The following is a 14,071-nucleotide window of genomic DNA, read 5'->3' as shown; positions in this document are numbered from 1 at the left end:
GATGAGTCGGCTGTTTTTATTGCTTGGCCCTCGTAGTGTGTTAGCACTCCAGTCTCCCCCTGTACAGTATATGACACGCACGCACGCACACGCACACACACACACACAGTACTGCTATACTACAGCACCCCCACCCCCCCTCTCCCACTAGCTATAGAGAGATTTCATATATATAATCATAGCTGAGAGTAATCAATTATAATGTCAATAACAATAGTCATAACAATAACAACAACGCTTTCGTATTTTTGTTGAGTTGTGGACACCTTTGGTGTGAACTGTCAAGGTTGTCAAGCTTGCAGGCGACCTGTGGACAGACAGAGGGATGGATGGACGTGACAGAGCATCCGGACAGACAGACATCCCCTCTAATCATATCTACACTGTACAGAAATGTATCGTGACGATGGGATACAGACAATCGACTACTACCATGACACACAAAGCTACATTTGAGGTGAGGTGTGTGTTTATAACGTGTGTGTTAGTTTGTCTTGTGACGCTAACCTCCCTGCATTTTCTCTTCTAATCCACCTCGCAACCTCTCACTTGCTTTTGCCCTCTTCACACTTGCTCTTCAGTATTTGGTAACACATGTAGACTTTGCATTATTTCATTTATTTGGCTTGAAAGAAAAATTAATGAAGTATTTATGCTTTGGGGAAAAAAGGTGACAGCAGCGTCTAAAGCAATAAAACATAGCAGCAGTAGCAATGTAATAAATAAAATAGTTTCAACAGAACATCATAAACACAAGAAGGTAACCTACTCGCTAGAATCAAAATTGGTAGGTTGGTGTAACAATGAAAGCTTTTTACAAAAAACAGCTGGCCTCAGAGCTCAGCAGCCCTGTGAAACTCAGCCGGATGTTTTCCTTCCCTGTGTCCTGTCTCCTTTTTCAAACTCTTACTTCCTGTCCTCCAACTCCAGTCTGTCTCAGACGTTTCATCAACATCCTATTCCACTTTCTTAATACTCCCCATCTTCCTTCTCACCTCACTCTGACTTCTCCGCTTTTTTTCCTGTCCTTCACATATCAACTCATCTCTTCTGCCATCTTGACAACATTCCTGCATCTCTCATCCTCTCTCTGTCACTTTACAGTTTCCTGTCTCAATCAACGCCTCTCCTCAGGTCTCTGTGTGTAGCAGTGATTTGGTTTGGTGCATGATGGGGTACAGGAGCTTTGAGTCAGGCTTTGGCTATAGCCCTGTACCAGGGGAGGCAGTAGGACTTTAGTCAGTCAGTCTCTGTAAACCAGTCCTCTGAAGGTACGTTAACCAATTCAGGAGAGACACAGTCACTTTCATCTTAATAATAGTCTAGGTCAGGGGTCTCAGAGGCCAATTATCTGGGGGCCACTGGTCAGAGGGTTAGGGTTAGGGGTTAGGGGTTAGGGGTTCGTATTTCCCTCTGTTCTCGCTCATATCTGTGATACTGCTCGACATGGTTTGAGGAACAATGCTGCTTCAGAATGTTTTCAAGTAGGACAGAAAACCAAGAAGGTTTTGTTTTACCCCAGTCCATTTGTTTGTTGGTTGTCTTGTTTGTTAGTGGAGAGGTTTACGCTAAATAACTGATTGGATCTCTGATCATTTATCCAGGGGGAGAAACAACAAAGAAACAATTATGACCCTGAGAATCTGCAGAGCTTGACATTTTAACTATTTTCCAACACTAAGAAAAAGAGAGGGGAAAAACCCATAGGCCTACAGTAAGAGACTGACGCACACAAAAACCTCAGGAAAGGTATAAAACAAAAAAAAACTAAAATAAATTGGTGCTGTTTATCAATTAATTCTAAACCTGGGCCAGTTGACTGAATCCCCTGCTCTTCAAAAAACACTCAAATATTCTTTCACAAGACTTGTCTGTGAGGTTGCATAATGTCAGGTCTAAATCTCCTCCACCAGCAGCAAACTACGCGCAGCCTTTGGTCTGAAAACACTGTGGAGCAGTACAATACTCTAAACAGCAGAGGCAGACAGAGAGGTGGACAAAGAGGAAGAGGTAGACAAACAGAGAGTGAAGTCAAGAAATACTCCACAGGTTATAAGATCTGCTCCATTTAGATCCTTTGTACGAGATAAGCTCTTGTCCTCAGCCCTCTCAATGAAAAAGCACTTCTCCATACCTTGTTTTTTTTACCTCCAACCTCTCTCTCGTTTCTTGCACCAGTAACAATAATTCAGTCCTTCAAATGGTCATCAACAAGCAATCATCTCCCGTCCTCAAATTTATCTCCAGCGCTTTAAAAGAGTTGGACGCTACTCTTCTCTACCTCCTCTTCTCTCTTTTTACTATCCCTCCATATATCTTTGACTTCTTCTATCTCACAAAGAAACACAAAAACTGGAATCCAACACTAATTTTTTTGTGATTCTTTTTCGTTGTGTTTTTCCAATTATGCAGCTAAATACAATGACGATGATTCTAAACATGTTTCATAGCACAGTTAATAAGAATTACTATTGTTAAGTGTTAAAAATGAGCCAACAGGTGAATTTGTTTTTGTTTGTGTTAGAGCTGTAGTGTAAAGATGAATAAATGACTAGCAAATATAATCTTATAAAAACAACCGGTGACTGTGTCAGGATATCTCTCACACACGCACATACATGAAAATACTCACTCACAGACACAAACACACACAGATACAGCCTGAGAGTGTGTGATAGTAGAAACACCTGAAGAGCTATAATTGCACTGCGGTGTCCTCCTTAACGTTTATGTACAAGAGTGACCTGTGAGTGCTAATGTAGCAGATGCTTTGTTCCAGTGTGTAGAGACTACGCTGTTTACTAATCCAATAGCTCGGATCAATGCTGGAGACAGACGTGTAGGTGACAAAATAATGACAAGTGTAGGAAATGTATAAACACATAAAAGACACACACAAGTTTGCATTGAAGTGTGTGTGCGTGAGACATAGTGTAACGAGATGTAACAGTGGGTACGTAAAAGAAGCTAACTACAGTGTCGGTCCCTTTTCTGCTCCCTCCTCCCCGTGTCTGCCTGTCCGGATATGATGTCATTACAAAGAGAACCACTGTGTCGTCTATCCATCCATCAGTCTATCTCTTCATCCATCTGTCCATCCAGAGTCCTCCGTTGCTTCCTCCTCTTCTCCATGCTCTGCGATGGACAGATGGACTGGTGGGCTGGGTCTAACGCTAAGCTTAGCTGATGACGCTGGACTAGACTAGGACAGACTTGAGTCTGGGCTTGGCAAAGCTAAAGCTAGGCTAGACTAGCGTATGGCTAAGCTAACGTCGGGCTGGGCTAGGCTACCTACTGAAGAGCGAGTGGAGCTGGTGTTGATGGCTGTAACACTGGCTGCTGCGAGGCGACTCGGTGCGATCCATCACCGTCTGAAACCAACCGGCCACGTCCACCTCCAGCACCTCGTAACGCTGGATGAAACTTAGCTCCTGGACGAGGGAAACAAAGAGTGACACAAATAGTTTAGTTAACCTTGAGCTTCGAGTAATTCTGGTTATTCTGGCAATTGCTCACTCTGACTGGTGACTTACCAGCAGCTGGTGATATTTTGGCCTTTTTCTGTGATCCTTTGTGAGGCTGTGGACGGACATACACATCAAGTAAGGCGTTAAAAAATATATTTGAAAATGATCAGCTTTAAGTAGAGTTTTGGACTCACCAGTCTTTGACGAAGGACTGGAAGTCGAGGGAGAAGCCCATGCCGAGAGGCAGCAGAGGAGGATCTTCCTGCAGCACTTTGGTCAGAACCTCAAAGTCTGTCTTGCAGTTCTTGTAGGGAAACTGTCCTGTAGCCAGCTCCACCTACAGCACACAAGGAACATCCACTTTGCTGACAATAAATGCTTGGCTTTTTTGTAAAGAGACTGTTTAAATAAACCACACAAAAAGTTACTTTACACTTGATGAACATGTATGTTGGTTTTGTCAGTTGTTTGATGAAATAAAGTATCTTACTTTCATGAGCAAACTTGTTTTTTAAACCATTATCTGAAACCCAGTTATTCTAGTTCTTTGAATCATTAAATCAAATAAGTGCTTATTATTTACCTAATATTCACATTTAAGCTCTTGTCAGCTCTTATCCTGCAGCATCCATTCCTAAGTTTGTTCTCATCTGCTTCTACTTTATCTCATAGTATTAATTTTGTCTGTGAGGTGGACAGGTGTTCCTTTGGTTTTTTAGGCCATGTGACTCAAAATGACATTTGTCGCCTTCACCTCAGGCCTCACACTCAGACATTACAACAGGGGATTTAATATGAATAATACAATGAGATTTTAAATGTACTTCAACTGGGTTGTTTGCATTTCTTTTCTTCACATTTGAAAAATTGTCACGTCAAAAATGTAATCAGCCCTAAGAAAAAAAAAAAAAAAACCTGAACAAATCTTGTGGAACACCGGATTAGTGATTATGGCACCCAAGACTGACACTTTTTCTATATGGTAATAAAATGATGGTCGATTTACCAGAGAGATGCCAAGACTCCACACATCTGCTCGGATGTCATAGTCAGGTTTGGTTGGATCTGGAGGGTCTATTCTCTCTGGCTGCAGGTATAAAAAAAAAAAGACAGGCATCATTATTTTATTAGTATATCTGTGTCTGTATCATGTGCAAACTATTAATATAAAAAAACATTTGTAAACCTAAAAACACAAACACATATGAAATTAATTTCTATGTCTATGCATGTCTTTAGTGAGCTTGTAAGGGTGTTTTGAATGTATTATGTGGGGGTTTCACTCACAGCCATGTAGGCGGCACAGCCAGCACTGCGGGTCTTGGCCTTGGAGTCGACGAGGCGTCCACTGATGCCGAAATCACAAAGTTTGATCTGACCTTTAGCGTCCAGGAGGATGTTGGAGGGTTTGACGTCCCGGTGAATGACACCATGCTTCTCTTTTAGGTACTGTAACGCTTTCACTATCTGGAGCAGAAACACACACAAGACCAAACATTAATAATAAAACACTCGAGTGAACAGCGTGACACTTTTCCCATCTCTATACGAGTTTCTTCCACTTACTGCCACTGTCATCTTTCCTAGAATTCGCTCTGGGATGGGGCCCTGGATTCTCTTCTTCAGCTTCTCCGCACATGTTCCCATTAGTTCCATGGCAATGAATACATCCGTCTGAACAACACAGACACATGTCCATCTTTTACCAGGTCAGGAGGGGAGCTAACTGAGTTATAATGCTCTATAAATTGTATAAAAGTGCTGCAGTTACTTTGTCTTTAGCTGTAAATTTAGTTTATTGTTAAGCATACAGACAGTAATGTATTTTGGGGACACTTACGTTGGTAACTATGGCGCCGTAGCACTGGATGATATAAGGGCAGTCGTGACTTTTCAGCACCACGTCCAGGTCCATCAGGATCCTCTTGTTCTCATCCTTGTTTCCTGTACGACGCATTTGCTGGTGACACACACACATTAGGATATCACTAAACATAGACCACAGCAGTGAACTGACTGACTGCTAAATTGTTAAACAGCCTGGATGGCTACAATTAAGTCAACTCTTAAATAGGAGGGTTGTTATATGGGGTCATTAGTGCTGCTGTGTTTGTAAACCAGTCACAATTAAAGCACAACAGAAAATGAGAGCGTGTGACCATGGTGGAATGATCATCACACTCCTATTTCTTCTTTAACTGTTTCCCATTTGTATGTATTCATGATGCCAGGAAGACTAAAGCTAATGGGAATTCTGTTAAAAAAAACAATCAACTTATGGCGTGGGGCATAAAAACATTTCCCTGGAGTGCAGAAAATTCATTTCCCAGTAAAGAGCTTGACGCTTGACTCATATCAGCAATATCCTAATGTGTATTTGTAACAACCAGCCTCTGTGTTACATTAGCAGAATCAAACCAAGACAAAATATAAAAAGTGGGAGTGCTGGAGAACAACAGAGCATCTGTTCTTCAGCAGCCCTATCTATTATGTGATTCAGAATTGTTTTGCCAATATCTTTGTTAAGTGTAGAACAAGCAAAAATACAGGTTTGCAGCTGATTTCGTTTCGGTGACAGATGCTGAGCAGCTGTTCTTGAAGATGCCAACGGTTTGCTCTATCTAACTTCCTCTGTCCTCCCTGGAAATAATACAACTGACATTACTACCAACTAAGAAGCCAACATCAGCTTTTGAAGCTGGATCCTGTGCACACCGTACGCTGGTTCATTCACAATGAAAACAGGCAAGAGCAGGTGTGTCTTACTTTGACGGCGATGACATGGCCCGTCTTCTTAAATCGTACTTTGAAAACCTGTCCGCAGGTCCCACTGCCGATCTCCCCCTCACTGATCAGGTCTGTCACCTCGGCTGGATACCGCTGTGGATGCACAAACACAACAAGATTATAGATCCTGCTTTTTACTGGTAACAAAGGCCATTCAGATCTGGTATTGATATCCGTCCTGATAAATCTGATCACAAGTGGACACCTGACATCAAAATGCATCCTGAATGTGTCTCCTGTGACCACTTGTGATTAGATCACAGTTCCTCGCTCTATATATAAATAAACACGTACATCGTTTAGACCAAATAATGTTGTTTTTACCCAGTCTGTGATTACAGCTGACAAAGCTTGTGGTGTGTGTGTGTGTGTGTGTGTGTGTGTGTGTGCCTGAGTGTCAACACTAGGGGGAGAGACGGAGATGTGGTGGTCAGTGTTGAACTTATGATCAATGAGAGGGGTAAAAATTGTTTGATTCATTCATTGTGAAACTGTAGGGGGTCACATGATGCCAGCTGAGTAGGTGGTCCTTCATATTTGTTACCCAGGATGCATTTGTGCTCACAACAAAAAGAACGTAGCGACATGTGTCCCACACCACCTCAAAATGTTGTCTGAGGGATCTGATCTCAGACTGTGAGTCCAGACCTGAACTTAAAGCTGACCACTTGTGATAGGATTACTCAGGAGAGATGTTAACACCAGCTCTGAGCGGGTCACAGTCAACTGAATGTTGTTTCTTTGCAAATCACTTCAAGTTGAAAATTGCACAGAGAGACCAACTCTAACTTCTGCAATGTAAGGCAGCGATAAAACCATTTGGGTCACTCAGTAAAAAATTTTTTGATGCTTAATTAAGATGCTCCCCCACGGACCATGACTCAGAATACCAGCATCATTTTTCATGCTTTTTAAACATTAAATCATCAGTGATTCAGATACTGTGAGTGACATCTCGTTGACAACGTTATGCAGCACCCACTCAGAGCTAATGAGAGGAAGTGAAAACAATCTGGAGTGCAGCGATGAGTCACATCATTTTCTCAAGCTTCTCCAAACCCTGACTGGCCTTGACTATGATACTGAACCTGGAGGCTGAATGAGAAAAAAACAAAAGACAACACTACTTAATGAGGCCATCGCAGTCAATCTCTTTGTTATGATCTTGTTCAAAGAGGGAGAAAAGCCGGGGGGGGGGGGGGGGCTGTTGTTTTTCTGATTGAGAAACCCTCAAGGACACTTGAGGTTTGGATGTTTGCTATGACAGTGTTGTAACCTTGGCCTATTTAAACGATGGTCTCTGAGCTCACTACACAAACATCAGTCAGAAACATCACCAGCTGACAAGGAATGTGTGAATGTGTCATGTCCTAATGACCTGAAACTACATTTCACTGTCGTGAAAAAAATTATTTTTCTCTTTCAGAATCCTGAAGGAGACAAAACAAGTGTTAATGTGTGTCCCCAGTCTCAAGAAAACACCAAAGCAAGTATTGTTTTAATTAAATGATCTAATTAAATGATCTATGTTATCTATCTTGTAATACCTCCGCCAAGGAAGTTGTGTTTTCGTCAGATTCAGGATTCCCCCCCCCACATTCTTCAACATTATTACATAAGACATTTTTACCATTTTCCCCAGGAATTAATAATGGATCCTGAGGAACAAATCAATCATCTTTAGGAGACTGATATCTATGAATGTGTTTGAATTCAATTTTATTAAATTGGTTCACAATTAGGAAAATAAAGATTCTCAACATATGTATGAACATAACGTTTTTAGGTGTAGAGGATTAGCAATTCCAGAGTAGAAAAACTTAACATGTGTCTGTTTGCACATCTCACCTGACCATCAATCTTCAGATAACCAGTCTGTTTCATGATCTCCTGCAGTTTCTGATCAATCTCTGCACTGTGAGGACACAAGAAGACGCAAATACATTATGAGGTATGTTTTAGTGTGAAAACTGTTGAAGTCAGTCACTGTGACTGTAACTTTGTCTCCATGTTAAAATCAATAATTCTCCTCTGTACTCAAAAAAAGTGTTGCACCCTCTCATCTGTTTCATTTTCAACCCAGATTCAGATTCAAAAGTTTTTTTAAAGCAAAAATATTTTACCACCCTCATACAAAAGAAGTAAGTCATTCAATTCTATGATGTTACACTTTTTTCCAAAAACAAAAGTCCTTGTGGCTGTCCCAACATTATAGTGAATGCAGTTTCTCATTTCTTATCGCTGACATGGACATCATCATGTCGACATACTTCTCTAAACTCTTCTGTAGGCCATACGGAGGGGTGGGCAGGGTGAGCATGTGTCGCGGGCGGCTGGGGTAGGGGTGGTGCTGAGGCGAGCTCTCTGAAGACGATGAACTTCTGCCTCCGTCGTTGGCCAGTGGCAGCTGGAGCGCTGGGAAGGGGGGGTGGGGGTAGACACGAAACATTAGAGAGAGACAGGAGAGCAGAGGGCAGAGTGGTGTGTTTTACACCGGAGGCCAGCATGCCAGAGGGTATAAGATGGCTACGTTCATTCATGCATTCACTGACTTCATTATTTTAGAGATTGTATATAAACAGAGGTAGTGACAATGTATTATTATTTGTGAACTATCTGCTTTAACTTTTTGGGCTTCAGTTCAGCTTCAATTGTTTCTCACAGTAAAAGTCTGAAGAGAGATGAACGTGATCCGTGACATCCTGTGTAGAACTGACTCAAAATTATTTCCCATGAGACAAGAGAAAACTGTCCTTGGCAAGGTCAGGGAATTCTTTCACTGCAAACTGCTATCTAGGCCCTGCACAGTATTTTACCAGCATATAAACTTGTTAGTTTTCTTTGCCCTCAAAGTTACAGCTTTGTTTTGTTTCCACTGATGTCCCAACCCACCGTTAAAAAAAACAGGACGGTTATCTCAAAAAGCAACACCATTCGCAGTCGGAGAGACGGCACAGGGTTAGCACACAGCTTGGGGGGGGGGGGTGCGGTTTAGGTATGTGGGTGTCCACAGGTTGTTTTAAAATGAAAATAAGTTTAGTAAAATTCAGGTTTAATTTCTTACCAAATCCAGCCATTGATTTTTAAAAGTGATGATAGCATTGTAGCCAGTGAAATTACTGTGATCTCAGGAAACAGCAGCGTAACTAAACATATGATCAACAGGGGAACAAATATGACCTGACAGGTTGTAAACTATTGTTAATTTCTATAATGCTTCTCTTTGAAATACATTTGGCTAACCTAAGTCTCTTTTGTTACAACCTGTAACGGCTTGCATTTGTTGCCCCACATCTTTTTATAGACAATGAAAACAAAGTTATAATAAACTGTAAATTGCTGTCAAAGAAAGCCACTCGGCCTTACCAAGACACATAGGACTTTATAACACTGTATGGCAAATCAACGGTTCACAACAGATTGCCACTGAAATCCCAACAGAAGTCATTAGAGGCTTCTGGCCTCTTTTAAATGTAGGTGTAAATCATGAGCATCAGAGCACACGTGAAAAAACTCTGATGGCCTTGAAATATCAGGCTTGTGTGCAGGCACTGGCTCATTTTCAAATGGAAAGAGCAAAAAGTAATATCCGCACAGCCCTGGCATGCAATCAACAGCTCACAAAGAGGGTTAGCAGCTATGATGATCAATTACTGACACTGTGTAAATTAAGCTTCAGACCCCGGGTTACTTAAGAGTTTAACTCTTTACTAATCATGAGTGTCACATCAGCAACTTTTTTAAATCCTCAAAAAAATTTCAAGGACCATGTTATTATCAGATGTATGATTATTTTTGTAGTAGCAGGCTGGCAGCTCCACTGAGACTGTTTGGATCCATGAGTCACCTGTGGATGAACCAGCCTGTAAATGAAGAATCAGTTAGTGAAGGGGAGGAGGAGTTAGTGTGGAGAGAAAGGAAGACTCAGGCAGTCGTTGGCACAGATCACACCTCCACAATTCAGCTGGCTCCAGATGGACGGACTAGAGGATAGACGGGCAGACAGCGAGAAGAGGGGGAGACGCATAAACACACAAGATATTCACAGGCACTGCCGCACCACCTCCTGCTTGCTGAGTGACGCTGCAAAAGGAAGGAGCAGCGAGGGGATGCCAGAAGATGAATAACAGACAAATAATATCGAACAGTCAGATGTGAGAGAGAAAAGGAGAGGAGAAATTCAGCCAAGACTACATAGCACAGACTAAGCTGGAAGTCAGACAGTCAGTCAGACGGTCAGACTCGGACAAGAAGGAAAACCTTCAGTCGCCACGCAGACGAAACAGAGAGAGAAGCCTGAGTGTTCACAGCACTCCTGCAGACAGACCAGTGGGGATGCTGGGTTAGAGACTGTGTCAAACAAAAACACAACCCATAACATTGTGCCGTGCAGAAAAGCCACATGCACCGTGATTCTCTGCCTCCAGCAATACAAAGGTTAATCGTCTGACACATGTCCACACACACATACACTGTGAAGATCAACACACACACACCAACACTGCTCTGCCACTGGCATAGACACACACAGCCAGAGAGAGAGAGAGAGGGAGGGAGAGGAGGAGTAGGGATGGAAAGATGGAGAGAGGATGTGATTTGGGAGGAGGTGTGAATAACTGCTCGGCTAAAATACTGGACTAGATTCACAAACATGGATTAAACTTGTGCCCCTGAGCAGAGATTTAGTCGTATAACTACGGGGCTCTGGTGTGAGAGAGAATGTGTGTGTGTGTGTGTGTTTGGAGGTGGTTTGAAACAGAAACTAGACAAGCTTAAAAGTTTTGTCTATAATCCATAATGTCTCTGTGAAACTAAACTACACTTTATTGACCAGTCTGAATGAAGGTTACACTTGGTTTCTCTTTCTAAGACTCAAAATGATGCACAGAATGTTAGAAATGTTCATGTTAAAAATCAAGCAGGATTCCCACTCTTTTAAAGATTTAAGATACTTTCAAATTGTCCCTATAATTCCAGGCCTTCCAGCATGTGTGGGTACCCCGACAATCACAGGCATAATCACAGTCAGTTAAGAAGTACTATTGAGAGTCTTTCCAGCAATTTGGAGCAAAACAAATGTAACTAAATTGGTGAGAATGTAAAGAGCTGCTTGTGTTTTTTTTATGTTCGGTGGCACACGCTGAGGTTTACGGGTGGTACAAGTAAAAAGACTCGGAGAGAGAGGATGAGGTGAAACAGGGGACACAGGTGGTTGGGGGAGAGTTGGTTGTGGTGGGGGAGAGAAGTGCAGTGGCAGAGAGAGCGATGGATTTAATGATACCTGCACGCTGGGAAGGGGCTGGAGCAGGACTGAGCTGGATCACGATGACTAGACAGAAGAAAGAAAATATACACACACACACACATTACTGCACTGTACTACAGAGACGATCACACGTGCGCACACACTCCACCAACACACAAGCTTTCAGACTTCTACAAATCACACAAATTTGAGCAGTGAATAAAGTATAATTCCGGCGTTAATCTCTTTTTGTCTTATGGCTTGCACATCCTATGGGAAGATCAAAATCATTGCATTAGTGGGTCTCTCCAACCTACTACCATGCCTGTGGTACTCGGCCCCAAGCTCACTGGTTCCTACTGGAGTCATTAATCTTTAAAAACAGGTGAGAAACATATTGTTTGTCCTATAGACAGCTAGAGACTGTGGTTTTTACTGGGGGGTATTTTCATTTGCAGATTAATACACATTTGTTGCTCTGGTGGATAATTATGGCAATAAGATTTTGTAGATGTCAACTCAAAATAAGCTCAATTTAATTTCCATCATTAGCAATATAGCACAGGTTCAAGCAGAGTGAGGAGGTATGACACATAATCAATCTCAAAGCTTATTGGCTATTGTCTGACGATGAAAAAGCCTATGGGGATAACGGCCAATATTTTGGGCTTTGTGTGCCATTGACTTTCCAGACTTTCCATTTCTTTTTTAATCACACGAGTCAAACGTTTCTCCACACAACACACAAACAGTGAACTGTCTTTAAAAGAGAATTGATAAAGAATTAATAATGTTATTTTTATCGTGACAATTATCGATATCAACTGACTCATTTTATCTTGTCCAGCTCTAATGAAAGCACAGGTCACCCACTGCTGCAGTGTGGCGCACTGGTGTGTTTGAAATAGGGATGTCTCTATTTTTCCCAGATTTATAATGTTATAATTCACATTGGACATAAAGGAACAGTAATCTGCAAGGTGAATTGAGGGTATGAATATGTGGTGCACTAAATATGGAGTCAGCACTCCACAGTGAGTGAATGAAAGCAAATATTTAGTTTTTGGTCCATCAGTTCATTCGTTGAGTCTATTCTTGGTTTATGTCGGCAATAAGAGAAAGAGAGAATAACGCCAACCTTACATTTCACTCATGCACCCTTTCATTCTCACACGCAGCTAATGTGAATTCACAATACAGTATTTTTCAAAAGAACATAAGGGGAAGAGAATGAAGCAGGATTGAGGTGAAAGTCTCTCAAACCTCACGTGGCTGAGAGAGATGATCTGCGGGAAAGAATGATCATCAGTGACATTATTGTGCAAAGACAATATCACAGGCTGCTGATAACACTAAGTGTGTGTCTGTCTCCATCAACAGTGTTGTACACACTTCCCTGCTGAACTACCTTTGACTTGTCTGCTCTCACACAGCGTTACTGCTTCACCATTTCTTTCAACACTGCATCCAATGGAAACTGCGAGCGGCTTTACTCCGGGAGACCCGTTCAGAGGAGCCCGAGTTTACAACGCGGCACCAACGTTTGTTTGACGTTAGCTAACGTTAGATGCGGTAGCTGCTGCCACAAATTAGCGTCTTGTTCGTCAAGGTTCAAAAGTGGCAGGAAAAAACCGGCCTGCCGCCAACAGCCCTGAACAAACACACCATTTCATATTCGTGAGACACTGTGGAGTCGCTTGGGTGGAATGGCACCTCTGTAATATTCACGTTCACAGTGTAGGGACGGCGTGAAATGTTCAGACTGACGCTGGGCCTGCCACCGACTATCACTCAGGGTGCTAGCCCGTTAGCCTAGCATGTTTGACAGCACTGAATCAAAACAGATTTCGGGACGTGACTGGCAGCGACATATTTCATGACAGCTCTCCGGGGTTTTTCCATTTTGGCTTCAACCTCTGTGCGAATCGTCCCAATGGTTAATGACGTGATTTAACCCCCCTCAAAAGAATCTAGCGACCCAGCCGAGTCGGTGTTTGTTTATGTAGCTAGCCTGTTAGCAGGTAGTAGCTCGGAGCACCCCGCACTCCTTCCCCTCCCTCCCTCCGCCTCTGCGATCTTTCCCCGGCTATTCTGGCCGTTACCGACTCCCCGGTCCTCCCCGGTGGACACTCACTGGGCCTGGGACGTGACCGGTGCGGACTCATGTCGATGTTCAGGTCGATCCTCCGGCGAGCTTCTTCATTCTCCAGCTTTAGCTTCTCCTCGATTCGCGACAGCCTCTGTTCCAGCGACGACATCTTGAAAAATTGAGCACCATGTAGTTCCCAGCAGAGTCTCTACTCCCCCCTCTCTCTACTCCCCCTCTCTCTCCCTGTGGCAGGCAGGGCAACGCACGCACGCACACGCGCGCTCGCACGCACGCACACACACACACACACACACACACACACACACACTGCAGTATTATCCCACCTCTGTCCTCATGCACCTTTATTATTCCATACGACACAGTCATTCCTATACAGCCAATAACAGCTAATGGTCACATCTTATATATCATAATAGACGTGTGCTGTATATGATAATAGTCCTGTGTTATATATGATAAGCC

The 14,071-nt window shown here is 42.7% G+C and overlaps 1 protein-coding gene across 2 annotated transcripts; it reads right to left on the bottom strand.

Moving 5' to 3' along the window:
- Positions 1 to 238: 238 nt before the first annotated feature.
- map2k7 (mitogen-activated protein kinase kinase 7) lies at positions 239 to 13,853 on the bottom strand. Of its 2 annotated transcripts, XM_020084055.2 has the most exons (12): positions 13,634 to 13,853; positions 11,536 to 11,583; positions 8,525 to 8,669; positions 8,103 to 8,169; positions 6,234 to 6,347; positions 5,308 to 5,427; positions 5,034 to 5,141; positions 4,755 to 4,934; positions 4,474 to 4,554; positions 3,662 to 3,804; positions 3,534 to 3,579; positions 239 to 3,431 (listed from the first exon to the last, which is right to left on the bottom strand). In XM_020084055.2, the coding sequence occupies exons 1-12, from the start codon at positions 13,755 to 13,757 to the stop codon at positions 3,288 to 3,290; spliced, it is 1,320 nt and encodes a 439-aa protein (XP_019939614.1). In that variant the 5' UTR covers positions 13,758 to 13,853; the 3' UTR covers positions 239 to 3,287. The 2 variants fall into 2 exon arrangements, with proteins under 2 accessions (XP_019939614.1, XP_019939615.1); XM_020084056.2 differs by lacking the exon at positions 11,536 to 11,583 and having other exon boundaries at positions 13,634 to 13,829.
- Positions 13,854 to 14,071: the final 218 nt, after the last annotated feature.

Source organism: Paralichthys olivaceus, chromosome 8, assembly GCF_024713975.1.
Source record: "Paralichthys olivaceus isolate ysfri-2021 chromosome 8, ASM2471397v2, whole genome shotgun sequence".
In the NCBI taxonomy this organism is placed as follows: Eukaryota; Metazoa; Chordata; class Actinopteri; order Pleuronectiformes; family Paralichthyidae; genus Paralichthys; species Paralichthys olivaceus.
This window is presented reverse-complemented; position numbering and strand designations above follow the sequence as displayed.